The following is a 26,613-nucleotide window of genomic DNA, read 5'->3' on the forward strand; positions in this document are numbered from 1 at the left end:
CCCCCCCCCCCCCCCCCCCCACCACCCGGTCCGCCGAGTCGGCACCCTATCATGGGGTTTGCCAGGCAAACGGCGCAAATGGGAGGAGCCACCGGCGGATGGGCGGTGCAAGCGGAGACAGGAAAATCGAGAGAAGGTGCGGTGCGCGAGCTTCACAGAGCTGCAGGCCAGCGGCTTTGCTACCATTGTTAGTTTGCTGTTGCCACCCTAAGAAGGGTGAAGCTCCATACTGGAGTTTGGAGAGAGAGGAAAAGAAGAAAAGGACAGTGCTTAAATGCTCAAGTGTTTGCACCACTCAATCAAGATTGATTTGATTGATATCATTTGAAGTACACCAAGTGCATGCTTTTATAGGTTGCAAACATTATGATTTGACTCACACAAATCACACTCACATATGGGGACATGACACATGGCACACATTTATCCAGATAAGAGGGTGTTCACATACATATAGGCACACTTACACAAACATGAGGTGTTCACACCTATACAGCCACATGTAGATGGATACATACATACTAACAGGTATACGAGGTGGACACAAGAGGCTCCGAAATACCCAACAGGTATTGTTGGAGTTTGAGAAAGTAAGGCTTCGAAAGGAAGGAGAGAGAGAAGGTTTATGCTAAGTTGTCCAACAGGCACTATGAACCATGAACCTTTCCAAATATTGGAAAAGATCAATGATGTGGCTTTCAGACTAGCATTACCCGATCATTGGAGGACTCACAATGCTTTTCATGTGAGTCTCCTATGAGCTTATAAGGATCCCGAACCTTTGGAACTAATGAACGGGATCCACCGGAAGTTGAAGAGCTAGAGGAAGTTCTTCAACTAGAGCAGATCGTCTTTCATAAGGAAAGAAGGGGATTGCATGGCAAGGTTACTAGAAAGTACCTTGTCAAGTTCAAGAATTATTCGGGTATGGATGCCAAGTGGGTGGATTAGAACTTCGTTGCAGAGTATCCATAGGTTTACAAGCATATAAAGAAGCTTTTCAATTGAGGACAACTGATTAGAAGCCGTGGGAATGCCACCAGTCTTTGTATTTTGACATCCAAGGAACCAGGAACCAAGGAGAATGCTCAAGGTTTATATTCCATTGCAGGGAATTGAGTATTCTAGAACTTGAGGGTTGTTGTGTAAGTTCTATCCCAAAAGAGCAACTCTGAGATTGAACAACACTAAATCTTTTGTACAAGAGTCATGGGACTAGCGATCTCATGGAGGCATTGTTTATCAGTGAAGGAGATTAAAACTGAGTACATGGATATGAATACTTTTAGTCTACCATAGTCAGACACTGACATGGGTAGTTGGACTACGATAGGAACTGGTGAAAAAAACCAAAAAATTGGTGTCAAAACGAAGGAGTTGTTTGTGCATTCATGTGTTCATTTGATTTATGCTTGTGAACATATGTGTGTATGTGTGCCAAGGGTCGGGGACGCTGGGTTAAACCCAAGGGCATGTGTTTGTGTCTTCTGACATATAACGGGTGTGTGTTGATCTTGACAGGAAGAGAATCATGCTAGGAAACTCTTGCCTGAGGGCGACTCTAAAGGTGCAAGGGGTGGGAATATATGCGAGAGAGGTCAAGTGGCGACTCTAGAGGTGCAAGGGGTGGGAATATCTGCCAGAGAGGTGAAGCCCAAGGTCACTATGAGGGCAAGATGCTCCCCATAGCCAAGCACAAGAGAAGAGAAGAGGAAATTTCGCATGAAGGACCATGTCTCAAGAGTCAGAGAGAAGAAAGAAAGTTATATTAAATGTCTTCAAAAGACCCAGTGGGTCTATGAGACCAAAAGTGATACAATAGTGTCCATGTAATCTCATCATGGTACAAAAGCAAACAAAGACTAGAGGGGAATGTCAAATCCGAGCCATATGATACAAAGTGGGACCATCAACATCATAGAACCTATGGAGCTAACCCCCCCTAGGGGGAGCGGTCCATCAAGGATATCGAGCATGGGGTTAGCTTGTAGAAGGCTTTGTAGATCAACCGGACGTGGGAAGGTGGCTCTGTGCCTCTCCAAGATCTTCTCAAGCTGGGGCTGATGTCTTGTTGTTGGCAAGGTCCAGGGAGTCTAGGATGTTAGGCACGCTGTATTGTCGTGTCCCGGTCTAGAGTCACACCAGAGTGGGGTTTGGCGGGGGTTCGAGCACTCCTGAATGTGTGGCTCGATGAGGCTGTGGGTATGTCATCCATGGCTGATGGGGCGTCCTCTTGTGGTTGGAAGAATTGAGTGATGGTTGCTTGGGGCTGGGGTGGATGTCTCCCATGGGGTCGCGACTCCCTAATCAGTGAGTGTGTGGTGATGAAGCTCTAGTAGAAGAGGCCTAGGCATCGCTGATTTGGGTAATCCATGATCTTGGATAAGACAGTGGAACCTCCCTCGAATCTCATAATATACGGTGCATTTGCATATGAAGTGCTCCTCTGACTCGACCTCCTGCTGGCACATAGTGCAGATCCTCTCCTCACGAGGTATTTGCATGGCTCTCCCAGTCTCTCGAATCTCATAATATACGGTGCATCTGCATATGAAGTGCTCCTCTGACTCGACCTCCTGCTGGCACATAGTGCAGATCCTCTCCTCACGAGGTATTTGCATGGCTCTCCCAGTCTCTCTCGAATCTCATAATATACGATGCATCTGCATATGAAGTGCTCCTCTGACTCGACCTCCTGCTGGCACATAGTGCAGATCCTCTCCTCACGAGGTATTTGCATGGCTCTCCCAGTCTATCCTCAAGCGGTGCGATGACACCCGCAAATGGCCAACTGCAATCCGCATGGCATGTGACATGTATATGTCAAGATATGTGGCCCTTAATATGAAACCATCCTTTGTAAGCCTCATGAAAGTATCCATGTAGTACTGCCATTTGTGTGAGAGTGGCTCATGTGTTGTGATCTAGGTATCATATATGTAAAGTCCCAATAAATCATTTCTGATCACCCGGTTCTTGTCATCTGGAGAGAGCCTGATGAATGGGGAGTCCGGGTCGTATTGGAGTGGGGTGAGGCGATCCATCCCGAGCCTCTACCTCGTGAACCAAATGCATACTTGGCTATACCATGACTCGGCCCATCTATTGCTATTTGCTGGGAGGACTGTAGAGAGTCTCGAGGGGACAATGGCACTGATCCTATGGATGTATGTGACTGACTGGAAGAGTGCCTCTACTACCATGGGTGCTGCAGCAAACTCTGACAGGATAATATCATGTGGAATCAATGGTTTGGTGTGTATCATATGGGAGAGCATCATAACCTGAGGCCTCTCTATCTTCGGCCATTTGGCCGCTATAAGATCAGGTTCCCAAAAGGGTGCTCCATACATCAATCCCGGAGTGACCAATGTGTCAAATAGCCACATCTTGGTCCTTGGCTCCTAGAAATGGGCGTGGAAGCACTATCTCTCCATGAGAGCAAGAGAAGCATACACTCGCATCAGTCTAGCCTCTTCAGCATGGCTCGTCAAGAGCTGAGTCCATAGCCAAAAAAAAGGAAAGCCAGAGAAAAGCAAGACGTAACAATTGAGGACAACTGTTTAATAAGTTGGGGGGATGTCACCAAAGCATCAAAATATAGGTTGCGGATATATACAAAAACACAATGTGCAAAAAAAACCCGAGAAGAAGAAGAAGAAGAAGAAGAAGAAGTTTTTGGAAGAAAAGGTGATGTGACGTTGATGACATGGCGATGGTGACATGGCACTAACACGTGGGTAGATAGCAGCGCAAGGCCACTTTAGAGGCTTGGAATGAGGCAACTAGTATTTGGAAAGCAAAAGATTAAAAGCTTTTTAAATACTAAAAAGAGGAGATTTTTTATTAAAAAGATGCTTTTCTCAAGTGCTTTTGGGGCACATTTATAAATTGAGCTATTCTCTCACTGTTGAGACTTGTAGCTCTCTAGCTCTAAGAACTTGTACTCAAGATTCCTCCAAGGGGTTTAATTAATATAACTTGGAGAGCTCTCTAGCTCTAAGAACTTGTACTCAAGATTCCTCCAAGGGGTTTAGTTAATATAACTTGGAGACAAGAAGACAAGAGACAAGAGAGCTCTCTTGTCTCCAAAAAGACAAGAGAGCTCTCTAGCTCTAAGAACTTGTACTCAAGATTCCTCCAAGGGGTTTAATTAATATAACTTGGAGGGGGGGTCGGCCCAAGCTATTGGGACCCCTAGTGTGGTGTCTCCAAAAAGACAAGAGAGCTCTCTTGTCTCCAAAAAGACAAGAGAGCTCTCTAGCTCTAAGAACTTGTACTCAAGATTCCTCCAAGGGGTTTAATTAATATAACTTGGAGGGGGGGTCGGCCCAAGCTATTGGGACCCCTAGTGTGGTGTCTTCTCTCTCTACTCTCCTTATTATTTATTTTCAGATTTTCTCAAGGTTTTACATGTGAAGTTGTTGTTTTCTTGAAGATAAGCTAAGTACCCGTGCCATAGCCCTTACGAAGGCCCGCTATAGGTGTTCACACACTAAAGCTCCAAATATCCAATAAACTGCCCGTTTGGAGCAAAGGTGGAGATGGATGGCTTTCAATAGTCCTTGTCCTCCAATACTATAAAAAACACGACATGTTCCCTGCACAGGCTCATGAACATGGCTTATAGGCTAATAAGGATGGCTCAGAGGTTCATGTAGTATGGCTCAATGCAAAAGGCTTAGAGGTGATATCTTGCTTAGAGAGACAAAAGACAATATACATCAGCATAGTAAAGACGACCCCCCCCCCCCCCTCTTTTCTAAGTAGGCGTGAGAGAACGTGGAGCCTTCTATAAAAATATAGCTTACAAAAACTACAGACAAGATTATTTATCATACTTTGGGGGACATTGGGGATAGAGAACCCTTTGACTCATACAAAGTAGAGAAAATAAGAAACTCAATTGTAATCTTCCTCTTTAAAAGAAAGATTGTTCATCACGGTAGCTGCATGTTCCGCTATTGTGGATGCCTCTGCATCCTCTTCTTCTTCTTGTGCCGCTAAGTTTGCATGCACTTTTTCTTGTTCCTTAGCCATCTTCTTGAAGCATCGGTCTTTTGTGTGTCCGAGCTTCTTGTAGAAGTTACATTTGATTGCCCTTTGGCCTTTTTCTTTTATGAACATGCCTTTGTGAAGGTCAAATCCTCTGTCTTGCTGTTCTTTGAGACAACGATTTTCATCTACCAAGGCTGCAATCATGTCATCAAAAGAAGTTTGTCTATTCACCCTAAAATAAGTTAGGATTTTCATCTATTAAGGCTACAATCATGTCATCAAAAGAATTTTGTCTATTCACCCTAAGATATGCTGGACAAAAGGACAGCTCTCTTGCTGTCTTCATCTGGCTTGGCATTTAGGCTAGCTAATTGTTGAATGAGAGAGCCCAAATTGTTTAAATGTTCCCCTAGATTACCCATTTTTGAGCCAAGGAACCTTTGCTTGAGAAAAACCTTGGAATTGTTAATTTATTTGCCAAACAGGTTTTCAAGTTTGCTTTGGAAAAACCTTGGAATTGTTAATTTAATTTCCAAACAGGTTTTCAAGTTTGTCCCATACCTCTTTCGCAGCATTGTTGAAGTCTACATGATGAATCAGACTATCCACAAGACCAAGGCCAATTTGTCCCTATCGTTTTTGTCTTGCCAAACTGCACTTTGAATGTCTTCAGGTTTTTCCTTGGTGCCATGGACCACATTCCAAGCACCATCAAGCGTGAGAAGTAGATGAATCTTTGTTTGCCAAGTAGGGAAGCTAGGTTCGAAGAACTTCTCGAAAACAATACTGCTTCTGTTAGGATCCATGGTATATGTAGAAGCTAACAAGAAAAGTAAGCAATGGGTACTGAAGTCCGGCTGTAGAGGAGGAAGTGGCAAGTAGGCAGTGAGAAGGCTGCGCAGCAGAAGGCGGCTCAGCTCATCAAGTTATTGGCGATGGCGGCAGCAGTAGTAACATCAGTACTAAGTAGCATCGCTAGAAGCAGCAGTAGCAGCAGCAGTGGGCTGGAAACGAGTAGAGCAGACAAGACGGAGGAGAAGAGTTGGTGTCTCAGCTCGGAACAGCAGCAGCACAGGCCAAAGGCAACGGCCAGCCAGGCAGCAGCAACGAGCGAACAACAGGCGGCGAGCGAACAGTACATGATGGTGGTGTTGCAGAGCAGCGTGATGGAAGATGGCAAAAAATCCGGCAGCCGCGGTGGTCCTCTGGACACTCGCACTGCCCGGAAGAGCCGGCGAAGATGGCGGAGCCGCCGGGGGGCTGGGTTGAGGTGGTGTGCCTAGCACTAGCGCTGCTCGAAAAAGCCAACGGCGCTTTCAGGCAATGGACACCTAGCTCTGATACCATTTGTGGTGTTTCAGGGTGAACAGAGTAGCACTATGGAGAATGATGGACATCCATGGTGTTATGTGTAGAAGAGAGAGGGAGTGTGATGTAACAAACTGAAATCAGATGATTGCATAGTACAATGTGATGCTTGTATTTATTCATCTGAAGTTTACAAGGTACAATGCTTTTATAGGCAAAATGCTATATCTTTCTCTACACTCTAGGCACTGGGGGCACTGACCCTTGGCTATACCGAGTGAAATCACTGCTTACGCACACTGACACTATAAGCCCTCATTCACACACACTTGCACACACTCACCTCTGAGAGGTGTTCACACACATACACTCCTATAGTATTACATAATTAGCACATGTTTAAGGAGGCTCAAAATAATCAAGAAAATCCATAATGATAATCAACACACTAATGCAAGAGAATAGGCACACTCAACTCAATCTCTATTGCAATGTGGTGTTCACACACTAAAGCTCCGAACATCCAACAACTGTTATCCACTCTTTCTACTTCCTGGTCATAGAAGTGTGTAGACTTTTCCATTTCTTCATCACTTTCTCCTATAATGCCTCTCCCCAGCTCCCCTCTCAGCCTCCATAGGGGCTTTACCTCTCTCAGTCCTTCATTCCTGCACCCTGTTTTCAGCATTTCTAGCTTCTACCTCTTTGCCTGCTTTTTCCCACTAACAGATAGCGTATGTTTCCCTCTCTCTTAGAAAAGCCATTATTGCACCAAAAAAAAATGCAAAGGAAATTCTGAAATTAACAAGCTAGAAATAAACATGGTACTTCCTGGTTTTTTTTTCCCAAAGCTTTTTGGGAGGAAATCTCTCTGCGAATTGCACGAGAAATTTTAAAAAATAAAATAGTATGGTGGAATTCTTCTTTCTGCAGGTCAACTGTTGGTGCGATTTCTTGATGCAGATGTCGTGTAAGTGGAAGTGGATGGAGATACGTGGAGGCTGGTAGAAGTCGACTTACTTTTTCTCACAAATAATATTAAAAGCTTTAGTAAGAGTCCAAGGCATATAACCTTAGCAAGTAAGTTAAGCTTTTAAAAGTTGTTTTTAAATGAAAAACAACGCCTTAAAGAAGTTGACCAAGGCAGCATGAGATGAAGAAAAAGAGAAATTTGAAGCGTGCATCATCACGTCAGGGTTCACGAGTCTAACAATCACTATCTTATGAACTCTGGAAACCCTAATTACAGCAATTAGTAGTTAATAATATCTTAGCATAAACAGGGGAAATCCCTAAATTCATCAGAGAGCTAGCTTCCTTCTTCCACTCAATTGGTTAGTTGCACGACTCTCTCTTGAAGCCCCAATTGGTATTTCCTTCAATTGTGGCTTCCTTCACATGCTCGGCCACACACCTCTTGCCCAGCACTTGCCATGTGGCCTTAATTTACTCGAAGGCGTGAACCCCCTTTGGGCTTTCATAAAATACTATTCAATTTATGCCTTTATGCCTTCTCTAAACTTCCCATCTTCACATTGGCCACCTCAAATGCTGGATAAGCTCTCTAAAATTCCCAATTATGCCCCCATCCCTAGGGGGAATCCAGTCAATACAGGACATGCAACAGTTCACTCAGATCCGAGCCCCCTCGACCTCTAGCACTCAGGAGTGATCAGAGAGTGAGCTCGACTTATACTGAGAGCCAGACAACCCCGGCCCCCGATAACTGACCCCGAAGACCTAGCCCCCAGCTTTAGATCCGCGACCTGCTAAGATGACACAGAGATTTGACCCCAGACCGCTAACATTGCGTTAGGGAGATTCTAGAGGAGGATGGTGTCATTGGGTGACCACATTTAGGCATCATGTAGCACCATATGGCTATCCTAGCTTATGTAGCTATTTTTTCACACAGTTTTTTCTTTTCCATTGTTCATTATTCATCATGGATACTTTGTACTATTCTCTCTCTGTTGGAGCTTCCGACAAAGTTTCAGTTTTATAGAGAGCACTTCATGAGAATCACAGAGGATGGTTTGGATGGTTTCATTGAGAAACCTGGCTATATATAGAGCCACGTGTCCCATGCCTTGAGGATTGCCAGCAGTCAGTTGAGGGTGTCCTCCCGGTGCTTCGGGATCAAGATTGGGAGAGCAAAGGGAATACCACAAGAGGCTTGGATATGCAGATTGCGCCAAGGCCAGGGAAGTATTGATTGAAGAGTACATGCCTGGTGTAGTATGAGATACAAGGGAGGTTTCATTGTCCTTCAGGGAGGGGAGGGGTTTGGCTCCCTCACATGAGTGATGCACACTGATATCAGAGATGTTTGGGCCTCCACCTTCTAGAGCTTTGATGTCACAGAGGCTTTATTCAGGCTACAAACAGGGAGACAGGATTAGGAGGGCACCACTTAGACGCCCATTACAGAATTTTTGGGCACCATCAGGCTAGTATGAGCTTGGCACGAGAGGCCTGTGGGACCTGGGATCTACTAGTGCCTTGCACATGTGGAGTTATTAGGGATTGGGCACAGTCCCTTAGGAGAGCAAGACACCTTCGCTCTCCGAGATCCAGCCCATCCATACGCCAGCCTCAAATGGAGGATATACTCCAGCACTATTAGAGGAGGATGACACATGATGAGTCCCCATTGGTTTCACTTGCGTCACCTTCAATTTGTAAGGCCTGTGTAGTATGCATGCCTTTTTCCCTTTTGGACAATTTTTGTTTTATGTTTATGATTTCCAGTTTACACACAGAAGAATGTTAACACTTTTTTGGTAGACCCGTTGGGTCTTTAGAAGGCTTTAATAAGATTTTTCTTTTCCTTCTCCTTCCATTTTTCATAGATTAGATTTCTTGATTTAAATGATAAATTTCTTGTTATAGTAGTTACTCTACTAGTTGAACTTCGAATTTTCAGAATTTTGTATTTTTTCTCTCCTTCTATTCTTTGCAAATCTTTTTTATAGTGTTTTGCTTGTTTGTGATGGTCTGTTGTTAAATAAGTGCAATTATTATTAGCTCAATTTTTAGTGTTGGATCTATTCCTATCTTAAGAAGGGGTATATAAAATGTATGTAGTCATCTCGGACTGTGACAATCATAAATGTAACCAAGCATGTACTTTGCTCTTAGACACTTCTCTTCTCCAAACATTGCTTCCACTCACCACCATCACTCCCAAGTTCTGACGCACACCTATGCAGCGATTGTCTTGTAATCAAAAATATTCTCTGGGTGTCCTGACTGTAGTTTTCCAATTGTGCAGAAGAAGCATGCGCTTCGGGCTTATATGAGTGTCCTTACAATCTTTGAAGGACAGGGCTGGAATTACATAAATGATCATGTTGTGTTCCATCTAGGAAGGTTTGCTCTTTGGATTGGTCATATGGTGGATTTAGGCTACCGATGCTTGGAGCTTTTACTCTTAAAGAAACCTCCGTTGCCAGGTATCCTACTGACCATGTGATCACTTTGACTCCATTTGTGCAGGTTATCGGCATACCTTGGGGATTTCACAGTAGCTGTACAGCATTTCAAGAAGCTTATCTCTTGTAGCCATCAGTCTCCAACTAACCAGGCAGCATTTCTGAAAGAATTTCTGCATGCAGTTCAGGTAACATCCTGCCAAGGTTCTTGTGATAAGGCAGTTAGTTCAGCTTGTGTATAGCTTCAATATACTCAGCTTGACAAGGCAACATGACATTTCAGAACACAAATCAAGATACCCAGAAAATGCTGCGATTGGACCTGCCATGTATAAACAAAGACAATGTGCGAGTGCATTTTGAGGACCAAAGGACATATGCATCGTCGGCAGCAGTGAGTTTGAACTCTGAGTTTCTTGCTTGCTCTGACTTCTTTGTGCATTTTCTGCGTCAATCTCCATATGTGGCACTTTGAGGCTCTATGTAAGAACTTAAATTGTCGGAGTATAATCAAATCTAAAAGGCTTCACTCTTGTCTACTATGGTGTCAGGGTTGAATGTGCTGATAGGATGGCATTGGGGTTATGTCCAGAGTCCAGAAAATTGCATGTGGGGCCCTATGGAAGTTGTAAAGTGTTTGAAGTTTTATATCCTATTACAATCCTGGGTTGTGTCTCAATAAATTACACGTATAAGTGACGGGCAGCCAGTCTTTGACCCTTTCCGGTGTTCTTTTTTTCCTTTACGCTTTTATTTTACATTTGTGCTTCGAAGTCTGTCAGTAACGCTTTTGCCCAATTAAGAGGAACACGTGCTTTAAGTTCTGGTCATGTTTCAGGCATTTTGAATCCATTTGTTTTACGCTCTATGATTGACAAGGGTGTCTTGTGTGGCTATGTGGCCATGGATAATTCTTTTCTTTTGGCTTGGCCTTCATGTACATTGACATTTAATTTGTTTTTTCTTTGCTAGTCTGTGTTGCCAGACGATATGTGGCTGCCTTTGGAGGCGGGAATAATTCCAGTAGTGCGTAGCACTACCAACACTTGGTTGGATGCAGCAACATCAAGGCATTCGGTAGCTGAAGCTAATGATTCCAATGAGAGTGTTGCTGGAGGTTTGCCATTCCAATCTTTGTAAAAATAATCAATCAATTTTAGGAGACATTAGCACCAAATATGTTGGTTTCAAATCTGTTAAAACAGGTTTGTTAAGCTAGAATTTCCCTTAATAACAGATATCTTCACGAAGGCTTTATCTCAGGTGCAGATGGAGAACTTACTCCGGTACATGCAGTCCATGTCACTGAGAGGGGGTGGCGAGCAGTTCCTGGTTTGGTGGAGGATTGTCCTTTTGTTCACCTCCGAACCCGACACGTTACGTGGAGCGCGATTGCTTGGACCATGGAGGTAGGAACAGCCTACTCTATGAGGAGGATGGCATAGATCTTGCCCTTCAGTTCACTTTCTTTGGGATATCAGCCATCCCTGCATCCTTGGTCTCAGTGCCCTAGTGAACCATAGAAACCTTTGTGAGCCAATGGTGGGAGCTCATGAGCAGCATTGCTGCCTGACACATTGGGTTAGCCCAATGCACTGAGGCTATCGACAGCCCTGTTATTTTTCCTGCAGAGACAATCCATTCCATCAGGCGAGATATTACTCACACCCTCCCGAGGCCATGGGAGCGCCTTAAGTTGATTTGGCCACACCGATCAGGCTTCTTGTGCACTTGGAGCTTGGGCCCCTTCTTCACCCAGCGGGACTGTCGACTTGTTTGCCAGTGCAGGCCCCCAGTGTGGGTTCCCTCCCTCCCATGTAGCCTCTCTTGGAGAGTGGCCAGCCAGAGAGGGAGCCTCCCCTGCATGTGTTCTTTTGGTTTATTTGACCTTGTATGAGGGTGTTTTTGTAGCTTGTTCCTCTCTGGAGGGCAGCGGGCTGCAGTCTGCACTGTGTAGACATTTTTTCTTTGACTAATAGAAGGATCTATTGGTGGGAAAAAAAAAAGATGAATTCAGACTCTTGTAATTCCTTCTACTTCTGGCAAACCAGCTGGAAGGCCCCATTCTTCTCATCATTAAGGTACAAGGATGAACAGAAAGGTGGCTTCTAGCAACAAAAAAGGCTGAAACTTGCAAACTGCAAACATCATTCCCAAACCCATGTTTTCCATATTATTATACCACTCAAAGCAGATCGGTCTCCTAAACTCCGATGCATCCTTTTGCATGACTGTGGCAATCAAAGCATTCACACTCATGCTGGGATTCACAAAGAACCTTTATTCCACTGGGTGGTTTCAGTAAAGGCACATCATACACCACCTGCATTTCTACCCAAACATCACCTTTTGCAGGTTTAACTTTTCTTCCGATGTCTGAACCTGTTTTCCTTAGTTTCTTCGTGGCATCCATATCACAATGGCATCATGCATGCACCTACTGACTACATGCTTGATTCTCTGTCTGCACACACTTATTAGAACAAGTTTCTTGAACTCAGGAGTGTTCCTCTCTTCCTGTCCATGTTTTCTTGTATATGTACTTACATATATATGTATGCCCGTATTTATGTGTGTCTGTTTTCGCGTGCGTGTGTGTCTATGTGTATGTATGTATGTGTGCATGCAAGGCAACTCATCCTCTGCTTCTATACATGGATCATCTTACTCAGCAAGGTGCACTTCGTGGTCTTCAATTGCCATCTGGCAAGCATTTTGTGGCATAGGATTATGCAGATGATTGCTTCTTCATGCCATGAGATGATCCTCGTGTTCTCCATGTTGTAATGGATTCCTTGGATATGTTTGGTACAGTTGCAGGACTGTGAATTAATTTCCGTAAATCCAAGCTTATCCCTCTCAAGCCACAAGCTTGTGTCATGTGCACAGTGGGTATCTACCGCGTGCTATACGCATGCAAGACTAGTTTCGAGGCTTGGGGAAGCTTGGAACTAGGCAGGCTGATTGACGAGTTGAGTTAGGGATATACTAACGGGCGGGCACCCAAGTATGGACGGGCGGGCGGCCAAGTGTGGACGTCCGATGACCGGCCAAGAGCCTATAAAAAGGTGGCCAAGGTTAGTTATTGAATATAGAGAGTCTCGCGAGTTTGTGAGAGCTCTATGGTCTTGGAGCCTGGATCTAGTGCAGACGTGCACCTGCTTTATGCAGCCGAGGCCGGCAGCAATCTCGAGGCCCGCGAGGGCAGCTTCGTGGCGGTATGGGACGTCGCGAGGAGGAGATTGGTCGGTACGTCAACCTAGTTAGCTCAGCTCGTGGCTCGGTGGGGACAGCCAAGACTGTGGGCTTGCCCACGGCTGTCATGGTTGGGAGGTGAGTCAGGCCTGCACCCCCTTGCTTGTTTGTTGTTCGTTTGTTTGCAGGATTCGAGTTTCGAACCAAGATCGATCACGAGGGGATCCGTGGGAATTTGACAGTGGTATCAGAGCATACCTCGTGAACGAGCAAGTCGGTAGGTAGAGAAGAAGAGGTCGAAGAACGGTATGTGTTAAAAAAAACTTGCTGTTTTTTCTGTGCATACTGCAGTTTTCAGATTTTGTATGTGTTTTTTCTTCATCAAAGAATCCCATGATGATGGGAGATGGTAGGTTGAATAGGGTTGATTGCTTTTGCATAGAAGAGGCATGTTTGTTGTGCAGTCGTTTAACCTGCAGGGAGAGAAACAAAAAAATGAAAAAGCAAGTTTGCTTTTCGTTGTTGAACGAGAGAGAGAGAGAGAGGGTGAGAGACGTGCTGTCACGTTGGCAGGTTGGTGCGCTGGCGCTGGCGTGTACTGCGGGCAGTGGTTATAGGCGGGCTGAAGGCGCCTAGGCCAAGCGGGCAGCGCCCAGGCCTGCCCAGGCCTACGCCAGGCGGCCAGACAGCCAAGCCACGTAGGTGCCTAGGCTACACCAGGCAGGCTGGTGCCCAGGCCAGGCAGGCAGCGCCCAAGCCTACGCAGGCGCCCAGCCAGGCCCTGTAGGCGGCCCAGCACAGTTATCGCATCCGGCTGGTGCGCGAGCTGGCGAGTTGGCACGGGTACAGCTGCACGCAGGACACGCAGGCGCCAGACGACAGCATGCGCCGGCGGGCTAATCCAGGCGCCAGGAGGGAAGCGAAGAAAAAAAAAACACGTAAGGAAAGCATCGTTTTTAGTGCTTTCGTTTTTGTTTTTTTTAGGGGAGTTTAAATTTTTTTTAAAAAAAGGTTTAAAAGTCCTCCCCTTTCTAAGGTTTCCAAGGTTTTTATTTTTTTTAAAGACAAGAGAATATATATATATATATATATATATATATATATATTTATTCACGAAAAAAAAAACACAAAAGCTAAAGCAAAAGCTAAGCCTAGCTTTTCGAGTTTTTTTTTTGGCTTTTGGGAAACCTTTATAAACCCCCTCACGTGGGCTTCTTGCCACACATCTCTCGAGTTCTCAAGTTCTCAAGTTTTCAAGCTCTCAAGCTCTCGAGTTCGCTCGCACTTTTATTGTGCAAAGATCGAATTTTCTCTCCACGTACCCTCTTCACGATGTCGACCCAAGAATCAGAGTTGGAGCCCCTCGTGGAACGCGAAGGCTTGCCGGCTACGGAAGGCACTGATGCCGATCTTTTTGACGAGTTTGTGTCAAAATCAGATTTCCAAGAGTTCAAAGTAGCTCTCGAAGCTTCTTCGTCGGAACGTCAAGCACAAATCGACGCTCAAATGCAAGCTTTGCAGAACTCCATCGCTCTCTTGACCACTACCCTCTCTACTTTCTCGGGAATGGATACCTTGGCTTCTGCTTTACGTCCCAATATTACTCCGGAACCGTTCGGGGGCGAGCAAAAGCAGCGAACCAAGGAGATCGTGGACACGTGGCTACACAAGTGGCAAGTTCACTTTCAGTTTCATCCATATGATGATGGAAAGAAGATACAGTTAGCAGCAGGTTTCTTGTCCGGCAAAGCTTTGCTTTGGTGGAAGGAACTGAACCCTAAGCCAACGACTTGGACACAATTTGAAGACATTTTCAAGAAAGAATTCCTCAAGAAAGAGGATGATTACGATGTTGTTGCCCGGTTTTCAGCTTTGACCATGACCTCGCAGCACCTCACTTATGAGGTCTACCTCCAGAAATTTCGTGACTTGCAGATGAAGGCTACAAAGATCGATCCCACTACTCTTTTGGGGTTTTTCGTAGCTGGTTTACCCGACTCGTACCGATTACAGGTTAAAAATAACAAATGCAAAACTTTGGACGAGGCCATTCATTCAGCTCGTATCTATGATGATACGATGGTCTCTTCCAAGTCGAAACCCGTTACCGAGCAGGGGAACAAGCATAAAAGAAAGTTCTCCGCACCTATGGCTAACACGACTGAAGGCAAGTCTTCGGACCAACCTTCGAAGAATGCAAGTTCGACACCAGCCAAGAAGAAACGACTCCTTAGGGCTTTAAAGCTCAAGAAGGAAGGATGCTGTTTTATCTGCGAAGAAAAAGGACACATGCGTAATGAGTGCCCGAAGCAAAAGGGTACCAAGTCAAACGCAGGACCCAAGCCAAAGGCAGCTAACCAGTTGTCTTTGACAGGTACGTCAATTACTGTACTTTCTCGCCCTAGTACTTGTTCTGATTGTCTGTTCAATTCTAAGGTATTTGGCATGCATGATCTTCTCCGCATTTATGGAGAAGTGAATGGCCATAAAATTCACATTCTTTTAGACCCTGGCAGTTCGCATAACTTTGTTAACTACAAACTTGCGCAGAAATTGAGTCTTGATACGACACTCAGCGACCATACCTATGAGGTACGTCTACCTGCGGGCAGACAAGTTTGGGATCGCAAAGTGGAGATGCTTCCAATCCAGATTCAGGACTACAAAGATACTCTGGAATTGTATGTTATGCACCTGGAAAATGTAGACTTGTTATTAGGGATTGAGTGGTTTAAGACTCTTGATGTCCAGATAGATTGGTCTAGTCATATTTTTTCTTTTCAGCATAGAGACACCAAGTATAGTATTTTAGGTGATTGTATTCATCCCTCTCAGGGACCTCTTGTAAATACAATTGATTTTGCAAATATAATGAATTCTTCTTTGTACACCGCTTTCCATTGTGTCTTGATTCCACTTTCTTCTTTTCTCATCCCTTCCATGGATGTGAATGAATTAAGTGTGTTTGAAAGCAAAGAATTACAGAAGATACTTGATTCGTTTCAAGATGTATTTCCTAAGGAACTGCCATCGGGTTTACCACCTGAACGGGCAGTAGATCATCGTATTGACTTGAGCCCTGGTGCTTATCCTGTGAGTATTCCACCTTATAGGATGAGCCAAGCTAAGAAAGATGAGTTGGCTAAACAACTCGAAGATTATTTGAGGATGGGCCAGATCCGTCCAAGTAAATCACCTTGGGGTGCACCTGTGTTGCTTAGGAGAAAGAAGGACAACACTTGGAGAATATGTATAGATTACAAAAGATTGAACAACCTGACTATTAAGAACCGTTATCCTCTCCCTAGATCAGATGACCTAATTGATCGGTTAGCAGGAGCGAAATATTTCACGAAGATAGATTTACGTACTGGCTACCACCAGATACGTATTCATGAAAGGCATGTCGAAAGAACCGCCTTTCGGACTAGGTATGGCCATTACGAGTTTCTCGTATTACCTTTTGGGTTAACCAATGCTCCAGCCACTTTCCAGCAAATGATGAACGATCTTTTTCGTGAACATTTGGGGAAATTTGTGGTGGTGTTCCTGGATGATATTTTAATTTATAGTCGTACTCTTGAGGATCATGTCAGACACCTCACGATTGTCTTATCTATTTTAAGACAGAATCGACTATATGCTAAATTGAGTAAATGTGAGTTCTTTATGACCGACATCATTTACTTGGGACACACAAGATCACTAGAGATGGATTGAGTCATGGTTAGTTAGTACGAAAGGTACGATACGGTACGGTACGATAAAATACGGTACTAATTGGTATCTTAAAATTTTTTGAGGTACGGTACGATATTAGTACGCTTTTTTAAAAAAAATACTTCCTAAACTTAAAAATTGTAGACAAGAAGTTACAAAATAGTAGAACCATGAACATAATGTCATCATGCCATTAGAGTACAAAATTGCTACAAAAGGATAGGCCAAAAACTCATGGCATGGGCGACCGCCAACATGCGTACATACATGATACTACATACTACAATACATCATCGATGGGCTAGAAGGAGATAGATGCCCAATGCCTAGAGAGCTATAACATATCAAAAGTCTACATCATCACCAACATCTGCATGATCATCAACATGATCACTACTAGAGTGTCCATCAAGAGAGTTCTCTGAAGAGCACTCTTCGAAGGTGGACGAGACACTCTGGGGATCATTCTCGCTAAGTAGGTTGCCATTATCATCAAACAAGGGCTCTCTAGGCAGTGGGGTATCATCATGAGGGGGCAATGGAAGCTCACTATAGAGCTCCATGAAGATTGCCTCCTCCTCCTCATCAAGCAATATGATCGCTTGCCTAATATGGCAATGGCAAGTGCACACGCTCCTGACAAACAGCTTCCTATAGGCTGCAAAGGGCGATGAATGGCTCTCTAGAAGAGTGAAATTGCTCCACGCAACAACACCACCACCACCACCACCACCCAAAAAAAAACGTACGGTATCGTACGAATCCGTACGGTACTGTACCGTACGGTAGGTACGTACGATTTCAGTCGTACGACGTACGGAACTAACCCTGGATTGAGCATTGACTATGATCGAGTTCAGAAGGTTTTGGACTGGCCTATACCGCGAATAGGGAAACAACTTCGTTCTTTTCTCGGTTTTGTAGTGTTTCTTCGGAAATCTGTACGGGAGTACTCTCAGCTCACACTACCGATGACCGACTTATTGAAAGGTCGTGGACGTAAGTCAAATCAGCCTATCACTTGGAATAACGATTTGGATATGGCCTTCAGTGTCATGTGCACAGTTGGTATCTACCGTGTGCTATACGCATGCAAGACTAGTTTCGAGGCTTGGGGAAGCCTGGAACTAGGCAGGCTGATTGACGAGCTGAGTTAGGGTTATACTAACGGGCGGGCACCCAAGTATGGACGGGCGGGCGGCCAAGTGTGGACGCCCGATGACCGGCCAAGAGCCTATAAAAGGGTGGCCAAGGTTAGTTATTGATATAGAGAGTCTCGCGAGTTTGTGAGAGCTCTATGGTCTTGGAGCCTGGATCTAGTGCAGACGTGCACCTGCTTTATGCAGCCAAGGCCGGCAGCAGTCTCGAGGCCCGCGAGGGCAGCTTCGTGGCGGTATGGGACGTCGCGGGGAGGAGATTGGTCGGTACGTTAACCTAGTTAGCTCAGCTCGTGGCTCGGTGGGGATAGCCAAGTCTGTGGGCTTGCCCACGGCTGTCATGGTTGGGAGGTGAGTCAGGCCTGCACCCCCTTGCTTGTTTGTTGTTGTTCGTTTGTTTGCAGGATTCGAGTTTCGAACCAAGATCGATCACGAGGGGATCCGTGGGGATTTGACATTCAGACTTTTGAAAGATAAAGTCAAGGAAGCACCTATCTTAGCATTGCCTGATCCTAGTCGGCCTTATGTTCTTGAAACTGATGCCAGTGACTATGCTATCGGGGCTGCTTTATTTCACGATGGTAGACCGGTTGCTTTTGAAAGTAAAAAGCTAGATGACACTCAATCTCGTTGGCCAACCCTTAAGAAGGAGCTTTATGCTGTGATTCATGCTCTCAAGGTTTGGAGACATTATTTATATGGCTCCAAGTTTGTGGTATTGACTGATCATCAGTCAATGAAGTATGTGTGATGCGGACGATTTGAGAGACAGGAAAGCTCGTTGGGCAGAGTTAATGCAAGATTTTGATTTTGAGATCCGTTATCGAAAAGGGTCCATGAATAATATTGCAGATGCTCTTAGTCGGATTAGAGAGGTGAATACTTTGTCGTTCACCGAGATTTCTACTGACTTATTTCAGTCATTGAGAGGGCTTTGCAGGACTGATAGTTATTTTGGTCCATTTTGGCAGAAGATCCAGGACGGGAGCTCATTGATTGACCAAGACTCGGTGACTGAGCAGTCTACTATTCAGGCTGTAGGAGGTCAGTGGATGATTCGGAATGGTTTATTGTTCCGTAATGACAAAATTTGTGTACCACAGATCCTGGACATTAGGTCCAAGATTCTGAGGGAGTGTCACGACGCCCCTTCTGCTGGACACCCTGGGGTACACAGGACACTATCTTTAGTGAAACACACTTTTTATTGGCCGAAGATGAAAGGGTATGTAGAAGATTATGTTCTCAAGTGTCAGATTTGTCAGGCAAATAAAGCTGAACGCTTTAGACAGGCTAGATTGTTGCATCCTTTGCAAATCCCAGGTAATAAGTGGGAAAGTATTTCCATGGATTTTATTACCGGATTGCCAAGAACACATCAAGGCCACGATTCTATTTGGGTTGTGGTAGATCGCTTGACAAAGATGGCTAGATTTTTACCGACCCGGAAGACTATTACAGCTACGCAATTAGCTCGGCAGTTTATCGAGCAATTGTTTAGATTGTACGGGTTACCGCAGGACATAGTCAGTGACAGGGACTCTAAGTTTACGAGTGACTTTTGGAAACTTGTTTTCGAGAAGTTGGAAACAACTTTGAATTTGAGTTCCTCTGATCATCCTCAATCTGAAGGCCAGACTGAAAGAGTGAATCAGATTTTGGAGGATATGCTTCGAGCATATGTATCCAAAAGACAAAGTTCATGGGAGGATTATCTTCCTATGTTAGAATTTGCATATAACAGTACTAAGCATACGAGTACAGGGTTTAGTCCTTTCATGCTTATGTACGGTTTTCAACCAAGATCACCTGTTACAGTAGGATTCTCAGGACTTTAGCATGATGCAGCATGTAATTTTTTGCAAGATATGCAGGAAATGTTACAAGTTGCGAAGGAATCTATTAGAAGTGCTCAAGACCGAGACAGGTTTTATTCTAATAGACATCATTCACCTAGAGAGTTCTCTGAAGGAACGATGGTGTATTTGCGAGTTCCGAAAGATTCCGAGACTTTATGAACAGGTAGATCTCCGAAATTATCCCCTAGATACTGTGGACCATTTCGTATTACACGACGGATTGGTTCAGTTGCATATGAATTGGATTTGCCTTCTCATGTGAAAGTTCATCCTGTATTTCATGTCAGTAGACTTAAGGAAGTAGTGGGTGGAGCAAATCAGTTAGTTACTCCTCAAGAAATTATAGATGTCCAGGACATGACATTTGTTCCGCACATAGTTGTCACGGTACGAAAATATGATATCGTACGGTACGATACCGTACGGGAATATTCGGTACGATATGAAATTTTGGGATACGGTACGATAAAATACGGTTTTTATTTTTTACACTTACAAGCTATGGAGCTTCAAGCTTGAATGTGAGGGAAGGTTGGGAGGGGAGGAGTCTACAGTGCTTGAGAAACAAGTACATGGATATGTGTCTCTCCCGGTTGGATCTCCCGATTGTCTCCAAAAAAGAACCTGGATGGGTAATGCAATACCAAAGGTCTCCCAGTGTAGCGTTTATGACTAAGGGACCGTCCTTGCACAAATACGAGGAGTGCATCTAGGGTGATAAGTTTAGGGACTCCTCTCTAGATCAAAATGGCCATGTCCAAATGTTCTCCCTTGTGCATAACTTGAGAATCTAATTGTCTAGCCTACCTATACCAGGGATCCCCAAGTGATGTAGCAAGATTCTCTCATCCTACCAATCAAGTGTACACTACCAGTCTACCTCACTAGATTTTTTAGGTCTCTCCACAACCCCATATGGAATACTGAGTGGACACGAAAGTTGCGAAGTATTGCGAGCATTTGGGATCTTCGTAAAGCAGGGTTTCTATTTTTTTTAGCATTTGGAAATTTTTTTTCAAGGAAAAAAAATTTGGGGGAAAAAAAAAACCTAACTCGTACCGTACGAATATGTTCGTACGTGTACGAGAAACAACTATGGTTCCGCACGAACCTGAAAAGATTCTTGGCTTTCGTGAATGAAGATTGCGTCATACGCTTATCACGGAATACAAGATCAAGTGGAAGGATCGTGTTGAGGAGGACGCTACATGTCAGACATTGACTTCTCTTCAGAGAGATTACCCTGGCTTTTTAGTGAGCTCAGGAGTGAGCTCTTAGAGGAAGGGGAGTATGTCATGTGCACAGTGGGTATCTACCGTGTGCTATACGCATGCAAGACTAGTTTCGAGGCTTGGGGAAGCTTGGAACTAGGCAGGCTAATTGACGAGTTGAGTTAGGGATATACTAACGGGCGGGCACCCAAGTATGGACGGGCGGGCGGCCAAGTGTGGACACCCGATGACTGGCCAAGAGCCTATAAAAGGGTGGCCAAGGTTAGTTATTGAATATAGAGAGTCTCGCGAGTTTGTGAGAGCTCTATGGTCTTGGAGCCTGGATCTAGTGCAGACGTGCACCTGCTTTATGCAGCCGAGGCCGGCAGCAATCTCGAGGCCCGCGAGGGCAGCTTCGTGGCGGTATGGGACGTCACGAGGAGGAGATTGGTCGGTACGTCAACCTAGTTGGCTCAGCTCGTGGCTCGGTGGGGACAGCCAAGACTGTGGGCTTGCCCACGACTGTCATGGTTGGGAGGTGAGTCAGGCCTGCACCCCCTTGCTTGTTTGTTGTTCGTTTGTTTGCAGGATTCGAGTTTCGAACCAAGATCGATCACGAGGGGATCCGTGGGGATTTGACAGCTTGGCACAGTGTCTTGTGGCCAGGGGCTCTTGTTCCCTCCAATCAGCTGGTTAGACATTTGGATTACCCACTTGCATGGCACACGTTGTTCAAACACCAGGCTGATTGGGTTTTGCAAAGAATAAATGCTAAATTGCAGTATTGGAAGTTGGCCACATGGCCTTTACATGTTAGACTTCGTATTGTGCAGTCCATTCTCATTGCATACATACAATTCTTCTTGTTGTTGCTTGCTTGGCCAAAGAAGCACTTGATGAGTACATGCGTGCTATACTAGAGATACTTTGGAAAACTATGCACAATACTAAAGGCTTCATATTGCTGCGAAAGGACAAGCTATGTATGCCAAGAAATCATGGGGGTGTGAACATTCTCAACCTTCGTCCTCATGTTATTGCAAGGAAAGCCATTTTACTCACTGATTTTGCAGCTCAAAAACAGCCATGGGCACAGATGTTAGCAGCCATGTGCACCACCACTTTGCAGTCCACCACATTTGGTGCATGGACCATAGATTACTGGGAGGTGGTTTTCGGGCACTTTAGAGGAAAAATTCCAAGCTGTTTCATGCTCCTTTAGGCCTTCTTGAGCCGCCGAAAGCTTTCTTCCTGTCACAAAAGGGTGTACGTTTCGTGGGTGGATGTGGTCAATGATGAAAGCTATGTTATTTCCTTCCCAGCGGTATGCCGGAGGTATGGGTTAGGCATGCACTATAGGCCTCTATGGCTTCTCATACGCACCCTCTTACAGCCTCTTCAGCTAGGGCCTCCGTTGAATCATGAGGAGCGTTTGAAGGACTAGCGGGTCGCTCCACCACAAGCTAGAGGCTTACATGAACTAACAGCTAAAATTGTCTATATCAAATTGCTTACTCCTCCTTGGATTGCGGATCATGCTGATGCACTTTGGACAATGCACAAAACAGATAGATGGTGGGGTGGTTGTTTGAGGAGCATATGGAAAAATGATTTGCCATTGAAAGGAAGATTGTTCCTTATGAGATGCATTGTGGGAGTTTTGTTGCGTGCTAGTGTATTCTTGGAAAAGAGGCACATCGCGACGGCAAGATGTAACCGTTGTATGCTATGCGATGAGACAGTGCCCCATTTGCTATGGTATTGTGATTTCTCTTGTGCCCTCCTGGACAGACTATCAAGGCATCATCGCACGCGATTCCCTGGGAAGACATTTTGGCTTTTCGCTCGGATTCCACAACAATATACCAAACTTGGGGTATTCTTCGCGTGGACTACTTTTTGGGCACTGTGGACAATATGGCAAAATAGAAATCAGATGCATTATGGACACATTCCTCTTGATGAATACGCCTACTTCCGATGCTTGTTGAGACAGCCTCTACATGACTCCCGAACCTTGCAACAAATAGATGACCAGCAGTACATGGCCTCCTTTGATTGCTTCTAGGCAGTCACATCCCTGGCCCCTATATAGGGGCCTCAGTTGTATCATGATGTTTTGTTTGTGGGTTTTCACCTCGCAATGAGGTTTTCCACTGGCAATATAAGAATTACTATATAAAAAAATGTGTGCATGCATATATGTATGATGTTACTTTTTCTTGGTTACTATACTGCCGTAGTTTAACTGGATGCATAATACTTTGTGTTTTTAGTTTTTATCATTGTTCATTGTACTCACTTTCAGCTGATTTGCTTCGTTGCAGAAACTTTGACTGTAGATGTGGAGTTCATCAACCCCCTTCAAATTCCCTTGAATCTATCATCTGTGTCACTCATCTGTAAATTCTCTACTGAAAGCTCGGGAGTAAAAGAAGGTAACTCATCTGCAAATTTTCTACTGAAAGCTCTGGACAGTCTTAGCCCTACATTATACCTCAAAAGTTCTTTCTTGATTTCAATGTGAAACAGGAGCACTTGAGGCTTTTGGAGACTCGGAGGTCCTCAGTGAAACCGATGCAAATCAGTTAACATTACCAAGAATTGAAGCCCCCGAGTTAATGAACAGGCAAGAGGATATTCTACTTCTTACACACATCACTAACCCGTGTTCTTGATATGGCTCTCTCCCTTGATCCTTGAGAGGGTATTTTCCCAATCCTATTAGAGATCATGCCTGCATTGATTTGTTGCAATTCCTTGGTATTAAATTTCAATGTACAGGGATGAAGGAAGCCAATACCTTGATGGGCAGCAAAATCCATCTGTTATGGTATCTGAGGAATCCTTCACAATGATAGCAGGGGAGAAGTATATGGTACACCTCACATCCTTTGTTATTATACTCCATAGGTGTTCTTTGCTTGTTTAACTGGTTCTGCATCTACTGTGGTTTTGGACTATACCTAGATTTCTGTCACCTGTAGCGTTAGTCTTTTAAACAAGAGTCTCTTGGTCCATGGTGCATCTGGATATCTCCGTATGTCTTGGTTACTTGTCTCCGTGTCTGTCTGTCTGAGGATGTCTAGCGTGGGGCCATGGATGTCTGGTCTCTATCATTCTGATGGATCTGACAGTCTAGTGAATTGTTTGGTTGGTATGCAGGTGCATTTGAATGTGGTACCCTATGAACAAGGGATTTTGAGCATTCTGGGTGTCAAATGGACCCTGTCCGGTATAGTAAGAGGGTATCAAATTTTCACACTGGGAGGCACTAAGACGAAAACCAGGAAAGGCAGGCGTGTTAAACCACATGTTTACCCACCTCATCAGCGCCTCAAGTTTCTTGTTCGTGAGGTATGGGATTTGAGAAGGTAGCTTGTTTGATATACGGGAACTGTGATTAAAATATATGTTTGTGTTGGGCATGAAGTATTTTTTTGTGTTGCACCATTTTAGTCCACCAATCTCTTTTCAGCATATGCCTAGGCTGGAGGTGTCCTTGCATGGAATGCCAGAGAAAGTCAATTCAGGCGAGCTACACCGTGTCGTCTTGGAGCTGTCAAACACATCCAATGTTGCAATAAAGGTTCATTAGGCTACTATGTTCTCTTATCTTTCAATTATGAAGTCATTTAGAATGCTCCGGATCTGTAGAACACTCATATTTACATAAAACCGTGAATCTGACTATTTATCTTCCTGATGTGGAGGCCAGAACTTGAAGTTTTGCACAAGCCAGCCAGGAATCCTTCTGGTGGGAGATATGGAAGATCTTGATGCAGAGTTTCCTAGCTGCCTTGAAGCCCCTTCCATGGAAAAGCAGCAGAATGGGGGAGAGTTGTACTTTGAAGATATTGCCAATGCCTCCATATACGCTTTTCCACAGGTTAGTTTGTGGTGCTTTTTCCTTAGAGGGCACTCGGTTGATTGATGCCTTTGTTTTAAGGAAAAACATTAGCAGAACAGTCGTAGAAATGCTAGTACTGATTGCATGCTCTCTCTTGTGCATTCAGACGGTTGTTCTGGAAGGCAAATCTACTTTGCTGTGGCCACTTTGGCTGCATGCAAGAGAGGCGGGCATTTTGCTGCTCAACAATGTTCTTTATTACGAGGCAAACAAGATAGCTACTGGGCTAGAGTATCGCACAGTTAGAATGAGTCATACTCTCCAAGTAAGCCGAAGTTCTAATTCAACACTTCTTGGTCACTGCCGAACATTGTTCTTCCAAATGTACTGCTTGAATGCTTTTTTTTTTGGTTTGAGCAGTGTAACCGTTCAAATATTTCTTTGTAATTGTCTGCAATGAATCTTGGTGGACTAGAAGAGGGCAACATGTGTGCATGACTCTTAAGAAGATTTGTGATTTTTCCATGCAATGAGACCGCTTTTGATGTTGCATGGCTATCTCTTGGTCCTAGAACAAGTTGAGAAAAATCAAGAGTTTTCAGGCATCTATATACAATGTTTAAATGCATTTGATGGTGGTAGAAGGTGCAACTCCCGCGTGAATGATGCAAGTTGCAAGAGGGTGGTGGAGGTGCTAGTTATTCCACTTGTGTAGATGTGGAAGTTGAAAGGACATAAATAGTGTAGTGGTACCCCTCACATCTTCACTCCCCCTGAGGTTGGTCTTTTGGGGAGCAAGGTTGGCTAGGCAGAGTGGGATCCTACTGGCCCCTCCCACGGCCAATGCAGATGTGTGTGCCTCCTGTGGGCTGGCCAAGCATGGGATGCCCCCCTTTTTTTTATAAAGGAAAGAGACTTCTATCAAGTACGAAAAAAGGCATACAACAATCACAGCTATGAGCCAGAATAGAATAGAATCACCCCAATATGCAAGGTGATCTCAACCACTGAGGAGCATCATGGTGCCATGAAAGACCTGTGGGACTAGAGGGAAAGAAAATGCCATGGTCCCACTCCCGTAGAAATACAACACGCTTTGCATGCGCGGAATGAGAGGACCCCTGAATATGAGCCCAAGTAGCCATGAGAGTATGGATGATATCACTGCTAATGCACTGAGACTCAAAAATCTGGACACCCTCAGTAGCCTCCATGCATCTAGCTCTCCAGATATTGCCATGCTGTAATACTGGTAACAATCTTCCAACTGGTAACAATCTTCCAACTGGTGTCAATCCTTTGACTGGGGGGTGTATAATGTGAGTGAGGGACATCCTGCAACAAATCATGCTGGGCAATACCTCTACGAATGAAAATAGCAGTGTCTATATCATTGCCCTCATAGAAAAGCTGCGGATGAGACTGGAAAAGCCAAGCGACTGCCCCCAAGTAACATATAGAGTAGTAGTGTTTAATTTACTAGTAAGTGAGTGAGACTATAACAGTGGTGGGTGGCATGGAGTACTCAAGGAATTTTAACTTTACCTAAGGCGCGTGTGCACAGACACACGCACACACACACACACACACACAGATGCAGCTAATGTATTCTATTTGGCATTAAAGGCTCGTAGAAAGGAGGAAACAAATACAAGTTTCTAGCTGTCACAAAGCGGGTACGTGTAATACAAAAAACCAATATATATACCTAGATGAATCCAAGAACATGTCCAAATTCACCTTATAAGAAAGTGCCTCATGGTAGTCATCCACAAGAGAATAAATCATCAACTCCATCATGCATAGTATGGACTAGATACTACGACATCCCCAGTGGTTGAGCATCTTAGGGCTGGAGGACTGCTACATCCACGAGAGATC

General features: G+C 44.6%; 1 protein-coding gene across 2 annotated transcripts in view; it reads left to right on the forward strand.

The window, feature by feature from the left end:
• Positions 1-26,613, forward strand: part of LOC147635436 (Tetratricopeptide repeat (TPR)-like superfamily protein) — a 136,830-nt gene that overhangs the window by 90,734 nt on the left and 19,483 nt on the right. For both annotated transcript variants that reach the window (XR_015266647.1, XM_086802698.1), the window contains exons 14-24: positions 9,581-9,678; positions 9,805-9,928; positions 10,024-10,134; positions 10,713-10,857; positions 23,210-23,320; positions 23,415-23,511; positions 23,667-23,760; positions 24,048-24,239; positions 24,361-24,471; positions 24,601-24,771; positions 24,899-25,057. Coding sequence is in view for 1 of the 2 variants with exons in the window: in XM_086802698.1 (XP_086658824.1) it covers positions 9,581-9,678; positions 9,805-9,928; positions 10,024-10,134; positions 10,713-10,857; positions 23,210-23,320; positions 23,415-23,511; positions 23,667-23,760; positions 24,048-24,239; positions 24,361-24,471; positions 24,601-24,771; positions 24,899-25,057 (1,413 nt within the window). In the remaining variant the exon portion in view is untranslated. The remainder of the gene's footprint in view (positions 1-9,580; positions 9,679-9,804; positions 9,929-10,023; positions 10,135-10,712; positions 10,858-23,209; positions 23,321-23,414; positions 23,512-23,666; positions 23,761-24,047; positions 24,240-24,360; positions 24,472-24,600; positions 24,772-24,898; positions 25,058-26,613) is intronic.

The sequence above is a fragment of the Cibotium barometz genome, chromosome 9 (assembly GCF_041138505.1).
Source record: "Cibotium barometz isolate CiBa-2024 chromosome 9, ASM4113850v1, whole genome shotgun sequence".
Lineage (NCBI taxonomy): Eukaryota > Viridiplantae > Streptophyta > Polypodiopsida > Cyatheales > Cibotiaceae > Cibotium > Cibotium barometz.